At 40.3% G+C, this 19,900-nt stretch overlaps 1 protein-coding gene across 2 annotated transcripts in view; it reads right to left on the minus strand.

Annotated features, from left to right (window-relative positions):
- Positions 1-19,900, minus strand: part of DGKI (diacylglycerol kinase iota) — a 431,941-nt gene that overhangs the window by 57,671 nt on the left and 354,370 nt on the right. For both annotated transcript variants that reach the window (XM_021692768.1, XM_044919913.1), the window contains 4 exons: positions 16,330-16,399; positions 14,155-14,195; positions 13,103-13,230; positions 10,720-10,842 (listed from right to left, as the gene is read on the minus strand). In XM_021692768.1, the coding sequence (XP_021548443.1) occupies positions 10,720-10,842; positions 13,103-13,230; positions 14,155-14,195; positions 16,330-16,399 (362 nt within the window). The remainder of the gene's footprint in view (positions 1-10,719; positions 10,843-13,102; positions 13,231-14,154; positions 14,196-16,329; positions 16,400-19,900) is intronic.

A 19,900-nucleotide genomic window follows, 5' to 3' on the forward strand; every position in this document is an offset into this window, starting at 1 on the left:
AAACAACCCAAAATAGTAAAGGAACTCTATGAGAAAATGAAAAATTAATACAAATGAATCCCAGCAAAAATGAGAACAAGAAGTGAAAGTGGGCTCCACAAACTCTATCTTCGAGAATAATTAATTCCATATGTGAATATCAGGCATGACTATAAACTTAATTCCATTCCGGGAGTTGTTGGAGGTAGAGAACTTACATTTTATCCCACTTTTAAGGAGACTCTAAGGGGTTTATGGAGTGAGACTAACATCAAAGAGAGAATTGGAGAAACTGTAAAGCAATGCTGTTGATGTTCTTATGCTTGGTGATTAGCACAAGAGCCAGAAAGGTTAGGAAAAGGGAAAACGTGGTCCTTGTCTCCCTGAATTCCAAGCAAGTAGTTTCTCCATGTTACAGAGTTGTTTCTTGTGCTGGTCTCCTCAGGGCTGTGGGCTCAGGGGTCCCCAGAGGTTCATGAGAAAAGTCCCACACTCTATACCCACCATTTCCAAAAGCAATAAAGCGACCCCTTCTCACCCTGACCCCACACCTGCACATACCAGGCAATTACTAGTCAACATCCCTCCGACCCGAGATTCGTGGGCAAATATTTCTGGAAGGATTTCAAATTTATCACTCATACTTTAAATCAATTTAATCAAATTACTCATCTAAGGCAGATGCATTGAGAAAAGAAGAGCTTGGGTGGCAGTTTGAGAAAGAAGCAAAAGGATGAGCGGGGTAGTGTGGAGGTAAGTCAACAGGAGGCAGGTGAAACCTTGAAACAGACCCTTGAACACTGAAAGCCATGTACTCGGAAGAAGCAGGACAAATGGGATGAGGAGGGGAAGGGCAGGGCAGGAGGCTCTCTAGGACTGCCCTGCTCTCCCCAGCACCTCTTCCTCTGTGTTGCCTGAGTGCTCTGTCCCTCTGTGGAGGTAGGGAGGAGCCAAGAGGCAGCCAGTACTGAGCTGACTCCTCAGGGACCTTCAGAGGAATGAGGGGATGAGGGCAGCCGGTGGTCAGGACAGAGGACTTACATGCATCAACATTTCAGGTCACGGGTAGGTGCACCAAAATCATATTCAGGAAAAACTACAGCCTCTTCTCTCTACTTTGATTGTTAAAATTAAAAACAAATATTTAGGGGCTGAGTCGGTTAAGCATCTGACTCTTGATTTTGGCTCAGGTTATGATCTCAGGGTCGTGAGATAGAGTCCCACTTGGAGCCCTGAGTGGGACTTTGTGCTCAGTTCCGAGTCAGCTTGAGATTCTCTCTCTCTCTCTCTCTGCTCCTCCCCCACTCACGGACGTGCGTGCTCTCTAAAATAAATAAATAAACAAATATTTAGTTCCGATCTTATTAGGCACCCTTACTTGTAAAGTGATCATCTATGGGAAAATTGCCTCCCACCTTCCCTCCTGTTGCCAAAACCTGCTATGGATGCCCAAGGACACAGCACACGTCCCAGGGAACAAGGACTCCACAGGATGGGATCCTCTGGGAATAACGTGACAGAAGACCCAACTCTGGATTCTGCACCCTTTCAGAAAGGAAGAAGAGATCACTGATAGAGTCCCCAGAAACTGTACAATCACCTGATAGCAGGGACATTTTCCCAGCAGGCTCTGGGAGATGATTCTTCTCACACTTGACTACATTTTAATCCTGATGCTTAGAAAAAGTGGGCCCTCAAGGAGAGACGTGCCATCATTTTGTAGGATTAACATCCCCTACACCTATGCCAGCTGTTTGTTTCTTCATTTGTTTTGTTTTTGAAGCTTGGACCCCATTCAACACACCCTAAATCCCTCCTCTACCAAACTGATGAGATTTCAATGTCAAGCTCTTAAAGAAGATCCAGGGACTGATGCAGAAAAGAGAGGACCAACTGTGCAAAAATGGACTGAGGAGTAAGCCAGCCACGAGCACACAGCTACTCCGAGGGGACACAAGACAGAGGAATGAGAGAAGATTCCCCCTTGCACCCAGGTCTCCATCTCTGGCACAGCCCCTGAAAACAAAGAAAAATTCTCATTCCTCTATTGGCTTAACAATACCTGCTCTCACTTTTGGAGTACAGAGGGAGATGGCGTTATTTCCCTAGTTTCAGAATGGTGTGTAAGTGCTTTTGTCACGAAAGACTGTCACCTTAGACTAGCTTTCCTTAATGCCCTAAGGCAGCATGTGTTGTTGGAAGGAGAGAGAAATCTCCTTTGTTTTGTTGAAGACTGATAATTTCCTGAGGTCCTTCTACTGCTCCCTGCTTGTTAAGGGAACTCAGGAAAAGTGCTTTCCTTCTGCACATCTTGCCCCCATATTTTCTCATGCTCTGGCTGTCTTGTCTCTTTGGGTTGGAAATCCTTAGGCAATCCCAGAATTCTCTTCCATCCATAAAAGTTGATGCTTTATGGTTTCCCACTTGCCAATGTTCTTCCCCTCCATCCAAAAAACATCCAAAGCCTCCTCAAGTACTCAACTTATAACCCAAAGGATCCAGAGATCTGACATGGGAAACATGCTGGCATCACAATGCACAGGGTTCTAGATGGGGTTCTTCCCCTCCACCCCCTGTCCCCATCTCACCTTTGTGCTCATCATCAGTGCCTACAATTCTCTACACTCGCCATTGTTGCCTTCTACTTTCTCACTTGTAAAACAGCAACCTCTCTCTGAGTGAGGGAATTTAAGGCATCTTTATTATTTTAATGCGAATTCCCTGGGTCAAACAGATCTACATGAAATTTGAAATATATAAATGGATTCCACAACTTAAAAACGTCTAACATTTAATGTATCATTTTGTTACATTTGTGTGTGTGTATGTGATTAGAACTGGGTTTGCTGCAGTATTATAAATAGACATCTCTATTTTCATTAGAGTGCCTTCTCTCTAACATCCCACATTCATCCATTCATCCAACAAGCCTGCCTTATGGACATCTGGTATACCAGCTACAGTGCAAAGGGCTGTGGATGTGGAGTGAGCAGTACAGTTTGTCCATCCAAGGAACTCAGATGCTTTAAAGAAGGATCTGATCAACTTTCCCTCATTCACCATGTTCCTCAAGCATGAGTAGGTAAGGCTACCACATCCTTTACAAATGAAAAGAGAGAGCCCTTCAAGTAATATTTCCTCAGGTGGTAATCACTGACCAAACTTGAACTCATCAAAAATGGAAGGGCAGAATTTCTTGGCATCATTTTAAATCAAATGGATGTTTAATATTAGAGCTTATTTACCTTAGCAAGATTTTTCTTCCAAGTGGGTCAAAATGAGATCTGATATCTAAAGAATTCTATTCTGGCACTGCCCCTAACTGAACTTGGAAATGGTACTCCGTATCTGAGAAAAGGTTTAGGAACCCCTATGCCTAACTGTTTGAGGAGCAATTATAAGAAGAAGAGAGCAAAATTTCTTATTAAATATTTTGTATACCCAAAGGAACAGAGTATCGTGTGCTTGGCTAAATAGGGTGGGGGACAACTGGAGGGAAGTAGGGCAGGGAGAAAAAGAAGAAAGGAAGATGTATGTCAGATAAACTGGAGCTCTTCCAGCTTCAGGGATTAGGCAGGGAGAACAAGATTTAGACCAAAGGTAAGCAGGATGGGAACCAACCATCTTAGTGAAACAGATGCAAGGGACTCCAACCAGACAGCACTGATTTCATCTCTAAGACAGATTCCAGCAAAACCCACATCCCACTAAGAAGATTAATTTTCTCCCTCTTATCAGATTGTGATGCTCAAAGGATATTTCCACAACCCAATCACTGCCCTATGGTCTGTCCTCCTGGTGAGAACTTGGAGCCATGACAATAAGCACAATTATCCTTTTTATTAGAGTCAGGCCATCACCTAATGTTCCTGAAGAAACTGGGTAAGGGAAATAGTTGGGAGACAAGAGCGGAATCTGAAGCTCTTACTCCCTCTCACTCTGAGAGTGACTCTGAGTTTGTGGAAGGGGGAGGTTTCAGGATTATCTTCTTGATACGGTGATTCAAAATTTTAGACTACCTGAAAAAGCCAATTTTTAAAGTATTATTAGGTGTTCCGGATATCCCTAAATAACTTGCTACTTGTACAAACTTCCTTAAGCACACATCAGGTAGAGTGATGCTAAACTGAGTACTGAGTACATTAAATTATTTGGGGAGCATTTCTGGTTATATAATGGTGAAAAGCAGATACTTATCTGCTCATGTACAAAGGTGGAAGAAAATAAGCTTGGAGTCCTTAAAAAGCCTCTTTCCTTTGAGGCTAAATTTTCATTATTTCTTTAAATACTCATTCTTTTCATATAAAAATAAAAAAGGGAAATCTGGAGGAAGCAGCAAATCCTATTCCTCTTGTTTCCAGAACACTTTATGCATCTATCCATTACAGCACTTAGCAGAGAGAACTCTAATAATTGATTTGTGGAATATTTCCCCTTTGAATGTAAACTCTTCAAAGGCAATAATAATTTCTTGTTGTGCTGTATATCTTCAGTGCCTAGGTATGTAGGAGTGTGTGTATATATACATATACTAGATATACACTTCCTACCTAGAAGGTGATCAGTATTTATTTGCTCAATAAATGAATGAATGACTCAACCTGTTTCTTGGAATCCCAATGAAAATAATCAGACCAGATACATTATAGTTTGATTTTTGATAACATAATCTCTTAGAAACTGCAGATCATATAAACCCATTAGCTCTGCTTAGCTGATCAGGTGACAAATACTTGCCTAGACACAGATGTCTGGATGGAATGTCTGCCTTCGGGTGGTTCTCTACACTCTTCCCCCTTGTCTTAGTCCTGTGGCAAGATATTCTCTTTTTACCTGTGTGACCTTTATCTTAGTTCTTTCAGATTTAGGATTTGGAGACACTAAGAAAAAGTGCATCTCTTTTAGTTAGTTTTGGGGGTTTCACATAAACAAACAAACAAAAAAGAACTAGAAAAGATCATTATTTTTCAGAAACTAAATACCTCCCAATCCCTTAACCTGTTTTCCCTTAACCCATCTGACTCACGGTAAGTCTGTCCTTCTCAAAAAATTACTTGTTAAGAATATACTAGAGTTTTCAGTCAGCGCTATTTTTTTTTTTTTTAAATCTCAAAGATTCTGAAGTTGAGAAAAGTCTGCCTTAGGACTGAGATTCTGTTTGCTAAAATTTCAGTTAATTCCTCCCTTACAAATCTTCTGCCAAAATGAAATACAGCCTTGTCACTAATTTTGGTGGTATAATTAATGATGAGAGCAAACATGTTTCTAGAATCATATTATTTTAAGTAGAACTTTCTTAAACACTGAAAACATTTTTGAACCTAAAGACAAATTCATTATGGTTCTAGCATTAGTAATGTGAGTCAACCACCTCTCACCAATTTATCTCAAAATTGGTTCTTAAAGATTGTTTTTTACTATGTTCACAGGTTTTGAAGACCGTATATGTGTGTACATCCTTCTTTGGAATGATACTCTCTCCTAGAGGACTTGTGTATAATTGGACTATCTGTACCTTCCTTATAAAATTATGATGTTTCTAAATGGAGTTACAATATAAAGGTAATAATAGAATCTAAGAATAATAATAGAAATCTAATTCATTCTATTTGTTCATTCCATCTCACTCTTCCTGAAGTAGAAGGGAGGCGGATGGCTCTTAGAAATAAAAGTTAAAATGAGGAGAACTCTGAGGAGACCCCCAAGGGGGTTGGGTCATATGGAGTTCGGAGGGGAAAGGGTCACCTTGAGCAGGTGCAGGCCAGGTGCCGTGGAGGAAGAATGCGGTAGTAAAGCATTGCAATTACAGTCCTTTCTGTTTCCCATATTTACTATTTTTAAAGTCACTTTTCTCAGGATTTTGTCTCTTACCTGCCTTTTTATTAAAGAATCAATATTTTAACATTTGAGTCTCGGTTAATCATTTCTTTGTTTTATTCTCATCATCAGTGATTTCTGTCTTTATTATTATTCTTCCCTCTTGTTTGTTTTCTACTCTGGGATTCTTTTTCCAGTTTATAAAACTGAATGCTTTATTTGTATGAATCATTTTTCCTTTGATAAGTGAATTTAGAGTCATAAATCATCCTGTGAGTAAGACGTTAGTGGGTTCTGCAGACTCTGATAGTTATTTTCAGTTCTAAGAATTTAAAATTTCCCTTTTGATCTTTTTATATAGTGAGTTATTTAATATTGTGAACATGATGTTAAACTTGGACTTTCCCTATCTCCAAGCTGACTGGGGCTTTAAAGCTGAAAGCGGCAGATGCTGGTAGTACCTAAAATGTTACAATAATTCTTTTTTCATGTTTTTCATATTCCTGCTGGGAATATTAAGCAAAGCTGAAACTGCACATACACCCTGCAACACAGGACCCATGCCCCAGGGTATTCACGGCATTTTTTAAATAATATTAGAAATTGCTATCAAAATCGAGAAATAAGTTACGGAGTATTAATGATGCAATATTCTATACCAACTAGAGTTAATTAAAAACTACATATATCAATATGAACACATTTTAAAAATACAACCGTTGAATGAAATGGCAAGTCTGAAAAGCATATACATTGTTCAATACAGGTAATGAAAAGTAGAAAGATAATACAAACAAAAAAATTCCATAAAAATATATATATATTTGTATGTTACTGTATGTTGTTTACGGACTGAAAGACCTAATGCAAATAATAACATAAAACAACATAATATATCAGTGTGTTTGGCACATGAGTACCCTTCATATAATTTTTTTACAGTTTTTATTTAAATTCCAGTTAGTTACCATACATGTAAAATTAGCTTCAGGTGTACAATAGAGGGATTCAACACTTCCATACAACACCAGGAGCTCATCACAAGTGCCCTCCTTAATCCCCATCACCTGTTTCACCCACCCCTCCTCCCACCTCCCTTCTGGTAACCATCACTTTGTTCTCTGTAGTTAGGAAGTCTGTTTCTTGGTTTGCCTCTTTTTTAAAAATTTTTTTAAGTTCAATTTAATTAACATATACTGTAATATTAGTTTCAGAGGTAGAATTCAGTGATTCATCAGTTGCCTACAACACCCAGTGCTCATTACATCAAGTGCCCTCCTTAATGCCCATCACCCAGTTACCCCATCCCCCACCCACCTCCCCTCCAGCAACCCTCAGTTTGTTCCCTATAGTTAAGAGTCTCTTATGGTTTGTCTCCCTCTCTGTTTTCCTCTAATATTTTATTTTTCCTTCCCTTCCCCTATGTTCATCTGTTTTGTTTCTTAAATTCCACATATGAGTGAAATCATATGGTGTTTGTCTTCCTCTGACTCATTCTGCTTAGCATGATACCCTCTAGTTCCATCCACATCGTTGTAAGTGGCAAGATTTCATTCTTTTTGATGGTTGAGTAATATTCCAGTGTGTGTGTGTGTGTGTCTCACATCTTCCTTATCCATTCACCTGTCAATAGACATCTGGGTTCTTTCCATATTTTGGTTATTGTGGACACTGCTGTATCTTTGGGGTAAATACCCAGTAGTGCAATGGCTGGGTTGTGGGGTAGCTCTACTTTTAACTCTTTCAGGGAACTCTATACTGTTTGCCTCTTTTTTTCTCCCCCTTTGCTCTTATGCGGAATTTAAGAAATAAAACAAATGACCTTTCAAATAATTTTTGTGCTTATTTAGATTGGGGCAAATTTAATATATATTTAATAATTTTTAAATAAAAGTCTACCTTTTTTTTAATAAAGATTTTATTTATTTATTTGAGAGAGAGAGCACGAGCAGGGGTAAGAGACAGAGGGAGAGGGAGAAACAGACTCCCCGGTGAGCAGGGAGCCTGATGCGGGACTCGATCCCAAGACCCTGAGATCATGACCCGAGCCGAAGGCAGACACCCAACCAACTGAGCCACGCAGGCATCCCAATAAAAGTCTATCTTTTTAAACATTTCAATCTCTTCTTAAAGCTTCCCCAGACACTTTACAAATGCTAAAATAAATAGAAGCCAAAGTAAACCTCCCTCGGGCCACGGGGCTGTAGGCACCATGCCTTTACACCAGGCCTTCAGGAGATAGTACAGTATGGTCAGAAAAAGCATGAAGGGGCGCCTGGGTGGCTCAGTTGGTTAAGCGACTGCCTTCGGCTCAGGTCATGATCCTGGAGTCTCAGGATAGAGTCCGCATCGGGCTCCCTGTTCGGCAGGGGGTCTGCTTCTCTCTCTGACCCTCCTCCCTCTCATGCTCTCTGTCTTTCATTCTCTCTGTCTCAAATAAATAAATAAAAAATCTTTAAAAAAAAAAAAAAAAGAAAAAGCATGAAGTCAGAAGTCAAGCCAACCCAACTCAAACCACAATTCCCACTCCTGCTGTCTTGCGTGATCCAAGATGAGTATTTTAAACTCTGTAAGCTCACTTTACTCATTGTTAAGCAATGGCAAGATTTAAAAGTTGTTAAAAGAATTAAAGATAATTTAGCTATGATACAAAGCAAGTAGGAGACATTCCATCAATACTAGCCATTACTAACACGGTATATAATATCTATGTATTGTATAATTGAATTATTCCGTAACAGCAATTATACCTCTTTGCATCAGAGATGATCTCTGAAGGAAATAAAGAGATGTTCTTTCTAAGGAATTAATGGACACAGTAATAATAATAAAAAAAATTAAAGATGGGCGCCTGGGTGGCTCAGTTGGTTAAGCAACTGCCTTCGGCTCAGGTCATGATCCTGGAGTCCCTGGATCGAGTCCTGCATCGGGCTCCCTGCTCGGCAGGGAGTCTGCTTCTCCCTCTGACCCTCCCCTCTCTCATGTGCTCTCTCTCACTCTCTCTCTCTCAAATAAATAAATAAAATCTTTAAAAAAAAATTAAATAATTAATGGGCAAATTGGGGTAGGGTACAGTACTTACTTATTTTTAGTGATTTAAAACAACTCTTTTATTATGCTCCTATGTTCTGTGAGTCAGGGATTCAGGCAGAACTTGGGGGGGGGGTGTGACTTGTCTCTATTTCACAATGTGCAGAGATTCAGCTAGACAGACTCAGAGGCTAGGGGTGAGTGTTTGAGTGTTACTTTGTTTTCGAGTGATTTAGCAGGAAAAAAATTTAAAGTTAATTGCTCTAGTGCATGTAAGAGCTAAGGTAGTGTAAATGACCAAGGCAACTGACAAGTGCCAAGTAAAGATCAATAAAAAATTAAGAGAAATCTCTGAAAGGATAATACAACCCAAATGAAGAATAAGAGTTGATTTTTATATAGAGTTTTAAGAACATGGCTATTACATGAAGTAGTATGTATATTTGTGATTTGGGAAGAATATTTACTACCTTACACTTCACATATCATGATATATATATACTTTAATATACTCCACAGAGAAAAATCAGGGAACAGGAAACCAGAGTGAGATCACTCTACTTTTTGGAAATAGCTTGTCTGTAAGAACAACTACAATACTCATCTGGTTTGTCTAGGCATAATTCCTATGTCTGTGTCTAAACTCTAATTTTTCAAATAAATCTGCCCGCAGCTAGGTGGCCACATTTTTAGCCATCAGGGGGTGGCTGACTCATTGTGGTTCATAAGCATCAATTCCATATAAAAAAGAAATGGAAAAACACCCTGAGTTGTAAGCAATCAAAATGTGATCAAAATCTAACTTGGTTTGATTAAAAAGGAAAATCCACAGTAATTCACTTTCTCCTTTCTACTCTTCACACAACAAAATAAGAGGTAGTACAGAGAAGCAATTAAAATGAAATTGCCTTTTGCCCCTGGGATATCTGAGTAGAACCTTCCCACCAATGAAGTGTTTAGCTCCAGATTTCTCATTTTTCCCCCCTTTGCCATACCAAAATTGCTGTGGTCTTCCTTTAGAAACAATGTCTGTTCGGTTAACCCTGGGCTTCTAAGACTCTTAATCTTTTTATTTTGTAAAAATTGTAAGACTGCACAGTAACAAGGCCATCGGCCCTATTCAGTTAGGACCTTGGATAGGATTGGAAACCAGCCCAGTATCATGAATTCCAACAAACTTGTATAACCTCTGAAATGGGGTGAAAGAATGTATCCGTGACCATTGACTGCACCTAGAATCTGCTCCTGCAAGGAGATATCACAGGAAGAAAAGAGTGTGCAGACATAAATGTGCCAGCACTGTTGCAAAACTCCAACATTCACCCTCCTTTCTGACCACAGTCAGACCTCAGAAGCAAACACACTTACTATTCCGATCTAGGAACAAAAGCTGCATCATTTACCCCAGAGACCCCGAGTCACGGGAGCAGCTCCACTTCAGCCAACAAAACCACCTGACTATACTACAGGACTGGAGACACATGAAACAGAATTGTAGCAGCAAGAGGAAATGTTCCCACAGATGAAAAAACTCTATGTCACTTCCAGACTCTTCATGATCTCTCTCATGCATGTCTTCACGATGCGGCAAACACGGGGACATCTAGTAAACACTGGATTCCAGTAAAGCAAACACTAGTGAGGTTCAGAGTATGTATAGATACACACGTGCGGTCTCAGTGCGGCTCGGGAGCAAACGAAATGGAAAGTGAAGCTCCATCAGGAGCTTGGGGCTGGGAAAAGTGAGCCAAGTGAGTAAGATGGGGGAGCACAGAGTGGCACAACAGACAGTTGGGAGCACCACTGAAAAGCCACCCCTCACCCCTGGTGAGGTACCCGGCACTCCTCCCCCCGCGATCACAGGGTCACAAAGGACAGAGAGAGCACTCTTACTGTAGCACACGGGAATGGCTGAGATCTCTCAAATCCGAGTCCTCATAATGCGGAGTTATCGTTCCCAGCCCACTGTCGCTCAGCATGCGCTTCCGTAGGGCGGGATTCCACCAGTCAGAAATTCTGGGAGAAAGCAGGGCACCAGGCATTTAGGCATTCAAAGCCAGCACGGCACATACTCTGCTCTGTCTCAAGATGATTCTTGTCTAGATGTGAGATGGCAAACTAATCTTCACTGGGTATTTACTAGTTACTTCTTCACATTCATTATTTAATTTTCTCAAGTATCATGAACTATTTGTGTGCTTCTGCCCTCTACAGATGAGAAAACTGCCTTTCAAGATTAAGTAATTTTAGGGGCGCCTGGGTGGCTCAGTCAGTTAAGCATCTGCCTTCGGCTCAGGTCATGATCTCAGGGTCCTGGGATCAGCCCCACTTTGGGCTCCCTGCTCTGCAGGGAGTCTGCCTCTCCCCCACCCCCCACCGTGCACGCACTCTCTCTCAAATAAAAAAATGAAATCTTAAAAAAAGATTAAGTAATTTTAAATGTGATGTAAATAAGAAGTAATGGGACCTGATGTAGAAATGGAAATTAGGAAATAACAAAGCCCATCCTTTTTCACTGCTTTCCTGTCCTTGTTCATTTCCAGAAGGGGCAATTGACCAGAAATAAGAAAGGGACTGATTGAAGTGCTAATGGATTTTCAAGCTACTTTGAGCTACTTTATTTTTGGAGCTAGGGCTAATAGAGGATGCCCAGGACAAAGCCATTTCTTTTGGCCAATTATTGATATAGAGAGAGGGCAAAAAGCAGGGTGAGTGTGGTAGAACGGGTTTACTCTTAACCAGATTGAAGACTGCAGCCAAGATCATGTTGGGCAAGAGGACAGCAAGACTCTAATGCCCACTGCCCCTGCAGGATGATCCAGCATCTCACTAGCTTTCCCCACAGCGGACAGGCTGGATTTACAGACATGGACTGTGAAGATGGGCTTCTCCACCACCTTCTGGGACTCCCGGGATACACATTTGTTATCACTAGCTCTGGCTTTCTTAAACGCCGCTATATACCTGCCCCATCCTGCCACTTCTGTCTTCTCTGGACTTGATACATATCACTGATCCCAGCTGGCCTTGGCAGAGTAAGAAATATTCAGAAATGGCAGCAATGACCAAATAAATTAGTGCACAGGGGTAAACAGGCATAAGGTTACCTCAAGTGAACATGTCTACATATATGTGTGTGTGTGTGTGTGTGTGTACACAATTCGCAAATGCTATTTGAGTGCCAGTGTGTGTGCTTTCCAGGGAAATCCTTATTTTAACTATTTGGCCTTCATATACCAGTTAAGACATCAAAATTCATCAGACTTTACAAGGGCAGAAATTTTCAATTTTTTATTTTTGCGCTGTTGTTTCCTAACGGCTTCTACTGGTAGCTGGCACCTAAAAAGGTCTTAAATAAGTATTTTGGAATTGCTGAAATAACCTAGAAATATTAATAATATTTTGGTGGTTCAACATAGTGATTAAATGCACGAGCTTTAGCATAAAACCTGGGACCAAATCTCAATTTTGCCATTCATTTTCTGTGCAATGGTGGCAAAGTTAAAGAACCCTCTGAGCCTCAATTTTGTTATCTGTGGATTTAGGATAATAATAGTACCAGACATGCAGGGGCACTGTGACAGGACAGCGATGACGAGGATCATTTTAATAACACCATATTGAATGAGTGTCTACCAAGTGTCAAGAACTATCCTAAATACTTCACACGTATCAACTGATTTAATTTTCAAACAATTCTCTGCGTAGGCTTCATTTCCATTTTACAGATCAGGAAATAAGCACAGAGCACTTCCAATGACAAGGTTACTATGAAGTGGCGGTAGGGATATAAGAAAGGCATTTAGGACAGTATGTGGCTCATACTAAGTGCTTGATATGTCATAGTTATTATTATACCATCTATGTCTCAGGCTGCCTGGATCTAGCAAAAAAGGAGGAAGAAGTGGTAGAGGAGAAAAGTAAGAGTCAAACCACCTGTGCCCATTTTCCTTTGGATGATACAAGCGTTATAGATATATATGCACAAATGCAAATACTAGTACTTTATAGTTTGGTAAGAAGTGTGGATGTAGTGGTTAAAGAAAGTTCAGACATGGTACAAATCTTGGTGGGAAAGAGTAATTCTATGCAGCCATTCAAAAGACAGACACAGAATGGAACCAGTTATGCTACATGCTAATGAAACCCAGCAAGAAAACCTGCATTTCAAGATAGTTCAATGTCATTAGAAATGTCCAGTGCAAAGCCACGTTGGACACGGATGTCACGCTGTGGCCAGCCTCACTACCACATCACCAAAGAAGGGCGCACTCACCCTGAGGCTTGCTCCACCACCAGGTCAGGCATTCCTGGAGGTGTTCCTGCCTGCTGTGACAACACCATATCTGGATCCAGAATAAAAATCTCATCTTGGGAAATCTCCATCACAAAGTGCAAATGTTCCTAAGGAAGAAAAAAGAAGTCTGTCAAAGGATTGACAAGATGCTCAAATCTATCATCTGATAATATCAGTGACAAAACAAAGCATCCTTGGTCTTGAGGGATAATGAAAGTCAATGGCATATCCAAAGACCACAGTGTATTTTCAGAGGCCAGACCAGTGGACATCCATCCCTGAAGCGACATGGTAGCAAGAGACTGGTGAGGGGAAGAGGTGAATCCTTCTTGGTTTGGGATTCCTACTTGACCAGGATCTTGTCAGATGTAACCAGAGATGGGCTTGCCTCTTCTTCCCAAATACTTTTGAAGAAGCGACACCCCACTTGTGGCTTGGTCCAGCATGAATTGTGCAGTAAGCTGGACTTGGACCCCCAGGATCTGGCCAAAGCTAAGTGGCATGATTAACAACTGGTTTTATCATTGGATTCCATGGCATATTATTATTTCTTCTCCTTCTTCTTCTTCTTTATTGCAGGAGAATTTGGGCAGTAGAAACATTTATTATCATTGAGCAGAAGCATTTTTTTTTTCTCATTACGAAATCCCGGGAAGTGATGAGTTGCAACTGAGTAGCATAAATATACACCTGAGGTGTCAAACTTGCTAACCAAAATAAACTGAAAAAGCCATAAAATGGAGCTAGGAAGTAGTAAAAGTAGCAGTGTGCAAGAAAATTTAGAGTGCAGGCTGGTGATAACATCTATAAGCCTAGTTATTGTCTGTACTCATTTACAAGGTCAAATCTTGAGTCCACAAATCACAAAATGTGTGAAGACAAAAAAACTCATAACTTAGGCTATGAGTACCATTCCGGAATGTGTAAATGTTTTAGGGTTTACATTAGAAAAAATGTGTAAGATTAGCTACCAATAAAGTCTATTGATTGTGGAATTTTTCACTTTTACAAATAGGCTCAAGAAAGCTTACCTGAGATCTGTCTATTCGGTAAAAGCGATCAGCAGAAGTTGCTAGGAAAGAAAAACGTATATGGCATTCAGAGTCCTGTGATCTAGCACCAAATTTACAACCTTCTCTCCTACTATGCCACTCAAAATCTTTGCATTCCAGGCATGCCGGCCTGCTGGCCAGTTCCTAACTTTAGAAAAACTCAGAACTTCCCTGTCTGCTATGGCTACGCCCCAGCTTAGAAAGCCCTTCCCCATTACATCTCCCTAACTAAATCTTACTTGTCTCTTAAGGACCAACTTAAATGCTGCCTCCTCTGAGAAACATTCTTCCGTCCCATCTTCCCTACTCTGGACAGAATTCATTGCTCCTACCTTTAGGCATGTTCACATTTTTTTATACTTCTTGTAGACACCATCTTCATAAATAACTAGGAGACAGAGATATCCGCCTCTTTAAAGGTCTGTGCTTCATTTACTCTTTTATGTCTACAGACACTAGCACATGACCTTAAACAGAGCTGGGACTCAGTGTGTATTTATTAAGTAAATAAAGGTGGGGGGGGGGAGGGGGGGACCCGTAGGTAGCCAGACTTCCCAAGGAAGTGATTCTCATTTTGAAAAAAAAAGCTTGAAGATGCAGAGCCAGGGACCCCATCTAGTACTGAAGGATTCATTTCACTTCAAGATCGAATTCCTAAGCCATGTCTAAAGAAAGCCAAAACAGTAAAAATAATTATTTAAGCATTCCTAAAAGGAACTGGGTTGCATCTGTGGTTTGGGGAAAAAAAATTGCAAACTTTCGGTTTGTAGACACTATTCTGATTATTCTTAATACTCAAAAGAATTATGTTCCTCCTCACTTAAATCTATCTAACAGAGTCCAAATATTATAAATAGATTTTCTACAAAGTACATAGTCCTAGAGGGAATAACTCAAAATGCAAATAATCATTAAAAAATCATAACTATTTAATGAGTAGCTTCTCTCCAAAGGACATGAGCTGAGAAACAAGACAATCACGGTCCCTCCCCGCTAAAAGCAACAAAGGAATAAAATCTGAGGACTTATTCTACTTTGGTTCTTTTTAACCTTAAGTGTGATCACCTTTTAAAGGTTTTTTTATCTATAGAATATAACTAACATCACACTTGTAATTTTATCTAAGAATGTATATAGAACAGACTGTATATAGAACAATTCATATAAACTTCTAAAATTTTCTCAAATATAAGTTGTTTCCCTGTGAATTCAGGAAAAAACACATGATTGTGCTTTTCATCACAAGGGAATAAAGGAGCCGGAGGAAAGTAGTGTCAGTTATCTTCAGAGTAGGTGATGAGCTATTAATGAAAACCTAGGTCATGATTCACTTGGGTTAGATCTGATATAAATACAAGTGTTCATCTTCATAGTACTGTTTACATACTCACACATCCTGTCGCACTCTTGTCCACATTTATATCTGCATCCCCAGCTCAACCAAAGAAATGTCCACAGTGAAAACCACATGTCCACATAGACAAGAGAGATACCGGGTTGTTGATATACTGGGCAGTAGATAAGCAGGAGTGTACTGTATGTAATATGGGTAACTAACTGATAGAAAAACAGGATTAGGCAGCATCTAGGGAGTGAGGGATGCTTGCAATGGAAAATGAACCCATTAACGAATCAGAAAATAACTGAAATACATTCAATAGGCCATGCTCAGCAGAGCAGATCTGAATGCAACTGAAAATTTCTACATTTTTGCAAAAATGTATACTCATACTGAAATGATGGCTAATGGAAATATACGAAAGTTACACAATAAGCAAACAATAGGGAATTAGTACCTGTCTGCTGTGTACTGTATCCATCTACTGGCCTGAATTTAAGATAAGCCCTCAACATGTTTCAGGAAAAGGAGGGGGGACGCGGTGGGCACGGAAAGGGAAATGTCAGTTTGGGCAATTTGATGCTGAGTTCAGCCCAAGGTAACCAACTTTCTCTGAAAAAAATGACTTCAGGAAAGTATGTCGCAACATCAGTGAGTCCACATAGTTTGAGATGCAAATACCAGTCACACAAAGCCACATAAAGAGTTTCTGAATAATCCCTTGGAAAACCAGGGTCCACTCCACCCCATCTATCAATGCATTGTTCTGCTGCTTTTGCAATCCCCACTGCTCCATGAAATAGAGAAACACTCACCATCTAGAAAGCACCACCGTGGGGAGAGTCTCTGAGCTGAGAGCGCCCTGGGGAAGGAGGTTTCGTGGTCCTGGAAAGAGACACATACATCCTCCTGACTCCATTTGAATGACCTGAGGGTTTTAACCTCACTGTACCATATCGACTACTTCTAAGAGTGAGCATCCTTTCCTAAACCGAGCACTGGTGAGAGGCCAAATCGTATTCTTACTAGAAAGAGAGGCTGTCCTTTGAAATAAATTACTTCACACGGGACCTTCGAAAACAACTCCCACATAAAATTTCTATGAAGTTCTCAACTACTCTATTAAGCATTCAGAAATGACATAACTGGGGACATTTACCTCGTTTAGGGAATTTCTTTGCTTTTGTGAAGCTAAGGAAGTAGGGGCAGCTGGCTGTCATTTACACTTTGGTTCCCCACATAGATATAAGGAAGGCACTGGCACAAAATGGGAAGGGGCTGAGCCTCATCTACTGGCCAGAATGGACTCGCAGCATTGAAGAAACACAAGAGGCCATCCATCTGCAGTGTCAAAACCCCTTAACTAGAATAGCATCTGTTATACAGGGCAATTTGTCTGCATGAAAGCAAAGAAAATCGACATCACATATTGAGGCCATCATTACCTCAACCTTATCCACTGAACCTGACTGCAGAGCTGCGCACAAGGAGGAAGAACCTTCTGCCAGGCTGGCTGGTGACAAAATCGTCTGCCCAACACGGACTTAGCCAACGATGTACTCATCCGCCTTAGCATTCTCCAGCTCTCTAGCTTCTAAGATGCCCGATCCTACCCCCTCTCATGTGTGAACTCAAGGCCATCTGCTAGCCTCCATCTCCTCTCCTTTAGCCTTAGATAAAAAGGTTTTTTCCTGTTCAAAGCTAACCATTTCATCTAGTCCCCAGATTACCCTCTTCTTTCCTTTCAAACTTTATTTCTGTATTCTTACTGAAATCCTCTTCCCTACCCAGAAATTCATTAATTTTTCTGCTTTCAATGGCTCCCCCTCTCTAAAACAAATTCCCCTCGATTGATCTTGTTACATCTTCTGAAAATTAATTTCCCCTTCCTTGCCCTGCCAAATCCCTGAAATATGCCTCAGTATCTCCTGCCTCCAACTTCCCCTTAGCCATTTTGGCCCGACCTCTAGAAGACTGGCTTCTGATGCATCATTCTTCAAAAGCTGCCCTTCCAAGAGATCACCAGGACTAGCATCCTTCCTGATTTAATACTACTACCAGTTCCCAAGGTTTCCAGAAGTCTCTGAAGCTTTTACTTCTTACAAGGAATTAAGGCCACATCACAGAAGAACAGACTAGGGAACTGGCAGATTGAAAGCAGAAGGGATTATCTCTTTATAATTCCAAACTTTCAAAAACTGAAAATCTCCCCTAAGAGAAACTCTGTCAATGATAATTTAAAAATAAAAAGCGCATTCTAGTTAACAACACATAACTTGGAGCATTCTAGCCCTGGCTTATAATGACATTGAAATCGTTGACAGAAACAGGACAAATGAGGAGGGAGGCTAGGTCTCTGTGGGGAAGGCAGTGGGAGTTTGACCCACATTAGGGATTTGAGATGTTCTAATATAGGTAGCATCCCTGGAGTGCAGCTGGGTGTGGCTGATCCATGTGTACCGGAGGGGGACAGGAGAAGGAACTAGGAATAACATAGGACAAACAATAAGGAACTAATCAGAGGTTGCATTGACTTGTTTGGGGTTTTGATCAATACTCCCTCATGCCTCACTTGCTCCTCAGGCAAAGCCTATGCTTAGATCAGCGGGTCTCAAAATGTGAACCATGGAGCAGCAGCATCAGCTAGGAACTTGTGAGAAATACAAATTCCCTGGCACAACCACAAATTTATAGAAACCCTGGGAGTGGAACCCCGTAATCTTTCAGGTGAAGGTGATGTACGCTAGAGGTTTAAAAGCATGGACCTAACAAAAGGGATCCGTTTTATTATAAGAAACCTTGACTACATGGAATTTTTAATATGAATGGATTCTGCAAAGTAAATAATTGATAGAGAAAAAAACTGGTCTCGGGTCTGGCACCAAAATTTTATATTTATATGTGCAGAATTGATATAGCTATGGATAGACAGATAAATACATATCTCTATGGATATATATGTAGCTATGAACACAGAGATATTTCTCTCTTTTCTGAACGGGCTTTGCCATCCTGCTGGTTGCACTAAATGAAATTGTGATATGTGCTCAGTACCTATTTGTATGAAAATCACATTTAACATTTCGAGAAGTACATTTTGACACGTGATATACTGTTTTAAAGAAACTTAAGGTTCTTACTGTATTTTTATAAAACATGTAAAGTCACCAACATGTCCGTTTAGTGTCAAATGTAGTAAGTGAGGAGATTCAAATGTGATTTGAAATATTTAGTGCCAACTATGAAAGCTCCTAAATAAAAATATTAAACAGAAACATGGCTGTCTTCTCTAGAAATAAAGATGGCTTAGACACCAAGGACAGTTTCTGAAATCTGATGTCAAATGTGCTACAGACAGTCCCCCACACAAAAATGAAATTTCCCTAGGTAAAAATCTCCTCTGAAAGAACTCAGAAGTGCTTAATTTATCATTTAAAAAAACCTAAAGATTAATAATGTTATTGCTGGAGTATTCAAATTAGAGAATATCAGATATTATTTAGTCTCATTTAATAAAATGCAGATTGAAAAAAATAAAATGCAGATTGATATACTGCCTCAATCACGTGACTAACTTACCACAGGCTGGTAAAATAATATTGGTATAATTGTATACATTTTTATGTATGAGGGTCTGTGTGTCAGGAGAGTTTTACGGATGTGCCTATTTATTTTGTATATTTTCTGTTTGTTTATTTTCTCTACACCTTAATTCACAGGCATTTGCTACAGCTGAACTTCCTTAAAGAGGTTTTATTTAAAGAGAATGTTACCAGTTTGCTCTGTGAAAACACACTGGCTGCCAAAGAATAGAGATCTTTGAAACACTTCAAATAGGTTCAAGTGGACCCTCGACTAAGTTCAACAAGCCTTAACTCCCTGAAATTTTATGCTAAATTCAGTGTGTCTAGTGGAGGTGCATGTTTCACTGCTTTCTATAGGTTATCAAAGTGATCTGGAATCCCAAGAAGCTCATGAGAAAAATGTCATTGAAAAATAACTGGACACTCTCTTGGTCACGTGCAGATTAACCCAGCGTCTTAGGAGATGGTTACAAGTGCACTGGGAGAGCCCTAACTTCTCTGATGTAGCTCCCCTGAACTAGGTTTGCATCCTCTCCCTCCTTTTACAGAGCTCCTTCAGCCTTGTTCATAAAAAAAATTGTCAGCTCTTAAAAACAGAATTATTAATATAATGAAGTCCTATGTTAAAAGGCATTTGAGGAATGCCTGGGTGGCTCAGTTGGTTAGGCGTCTGTCTTTGGCTCAGGTCATGATCTTGGGGTCCTGGGATTGAGCCCTGCAGTGGGCTCTCTGCTTAGCAGGGAGTCTGTTTTTTCCTCTCCCTCTGCCCCTCTCCCTACTTGTGCTCTCTCTCTCTCTCAAA

This window comes from Neomonachus schauinslandi, chromosome 12 (assembly GCF_002201575.2).
Source record: "Neomonachus schauinslandi chromosome 12, ASM220157v2, whole genome shotgun sequence".
NCBI lineage: Eukaryota > Metazoa > Chordata > Mammalia > Carnivora > Phocidae > Neomonachus > Neomonachus schauinslandi.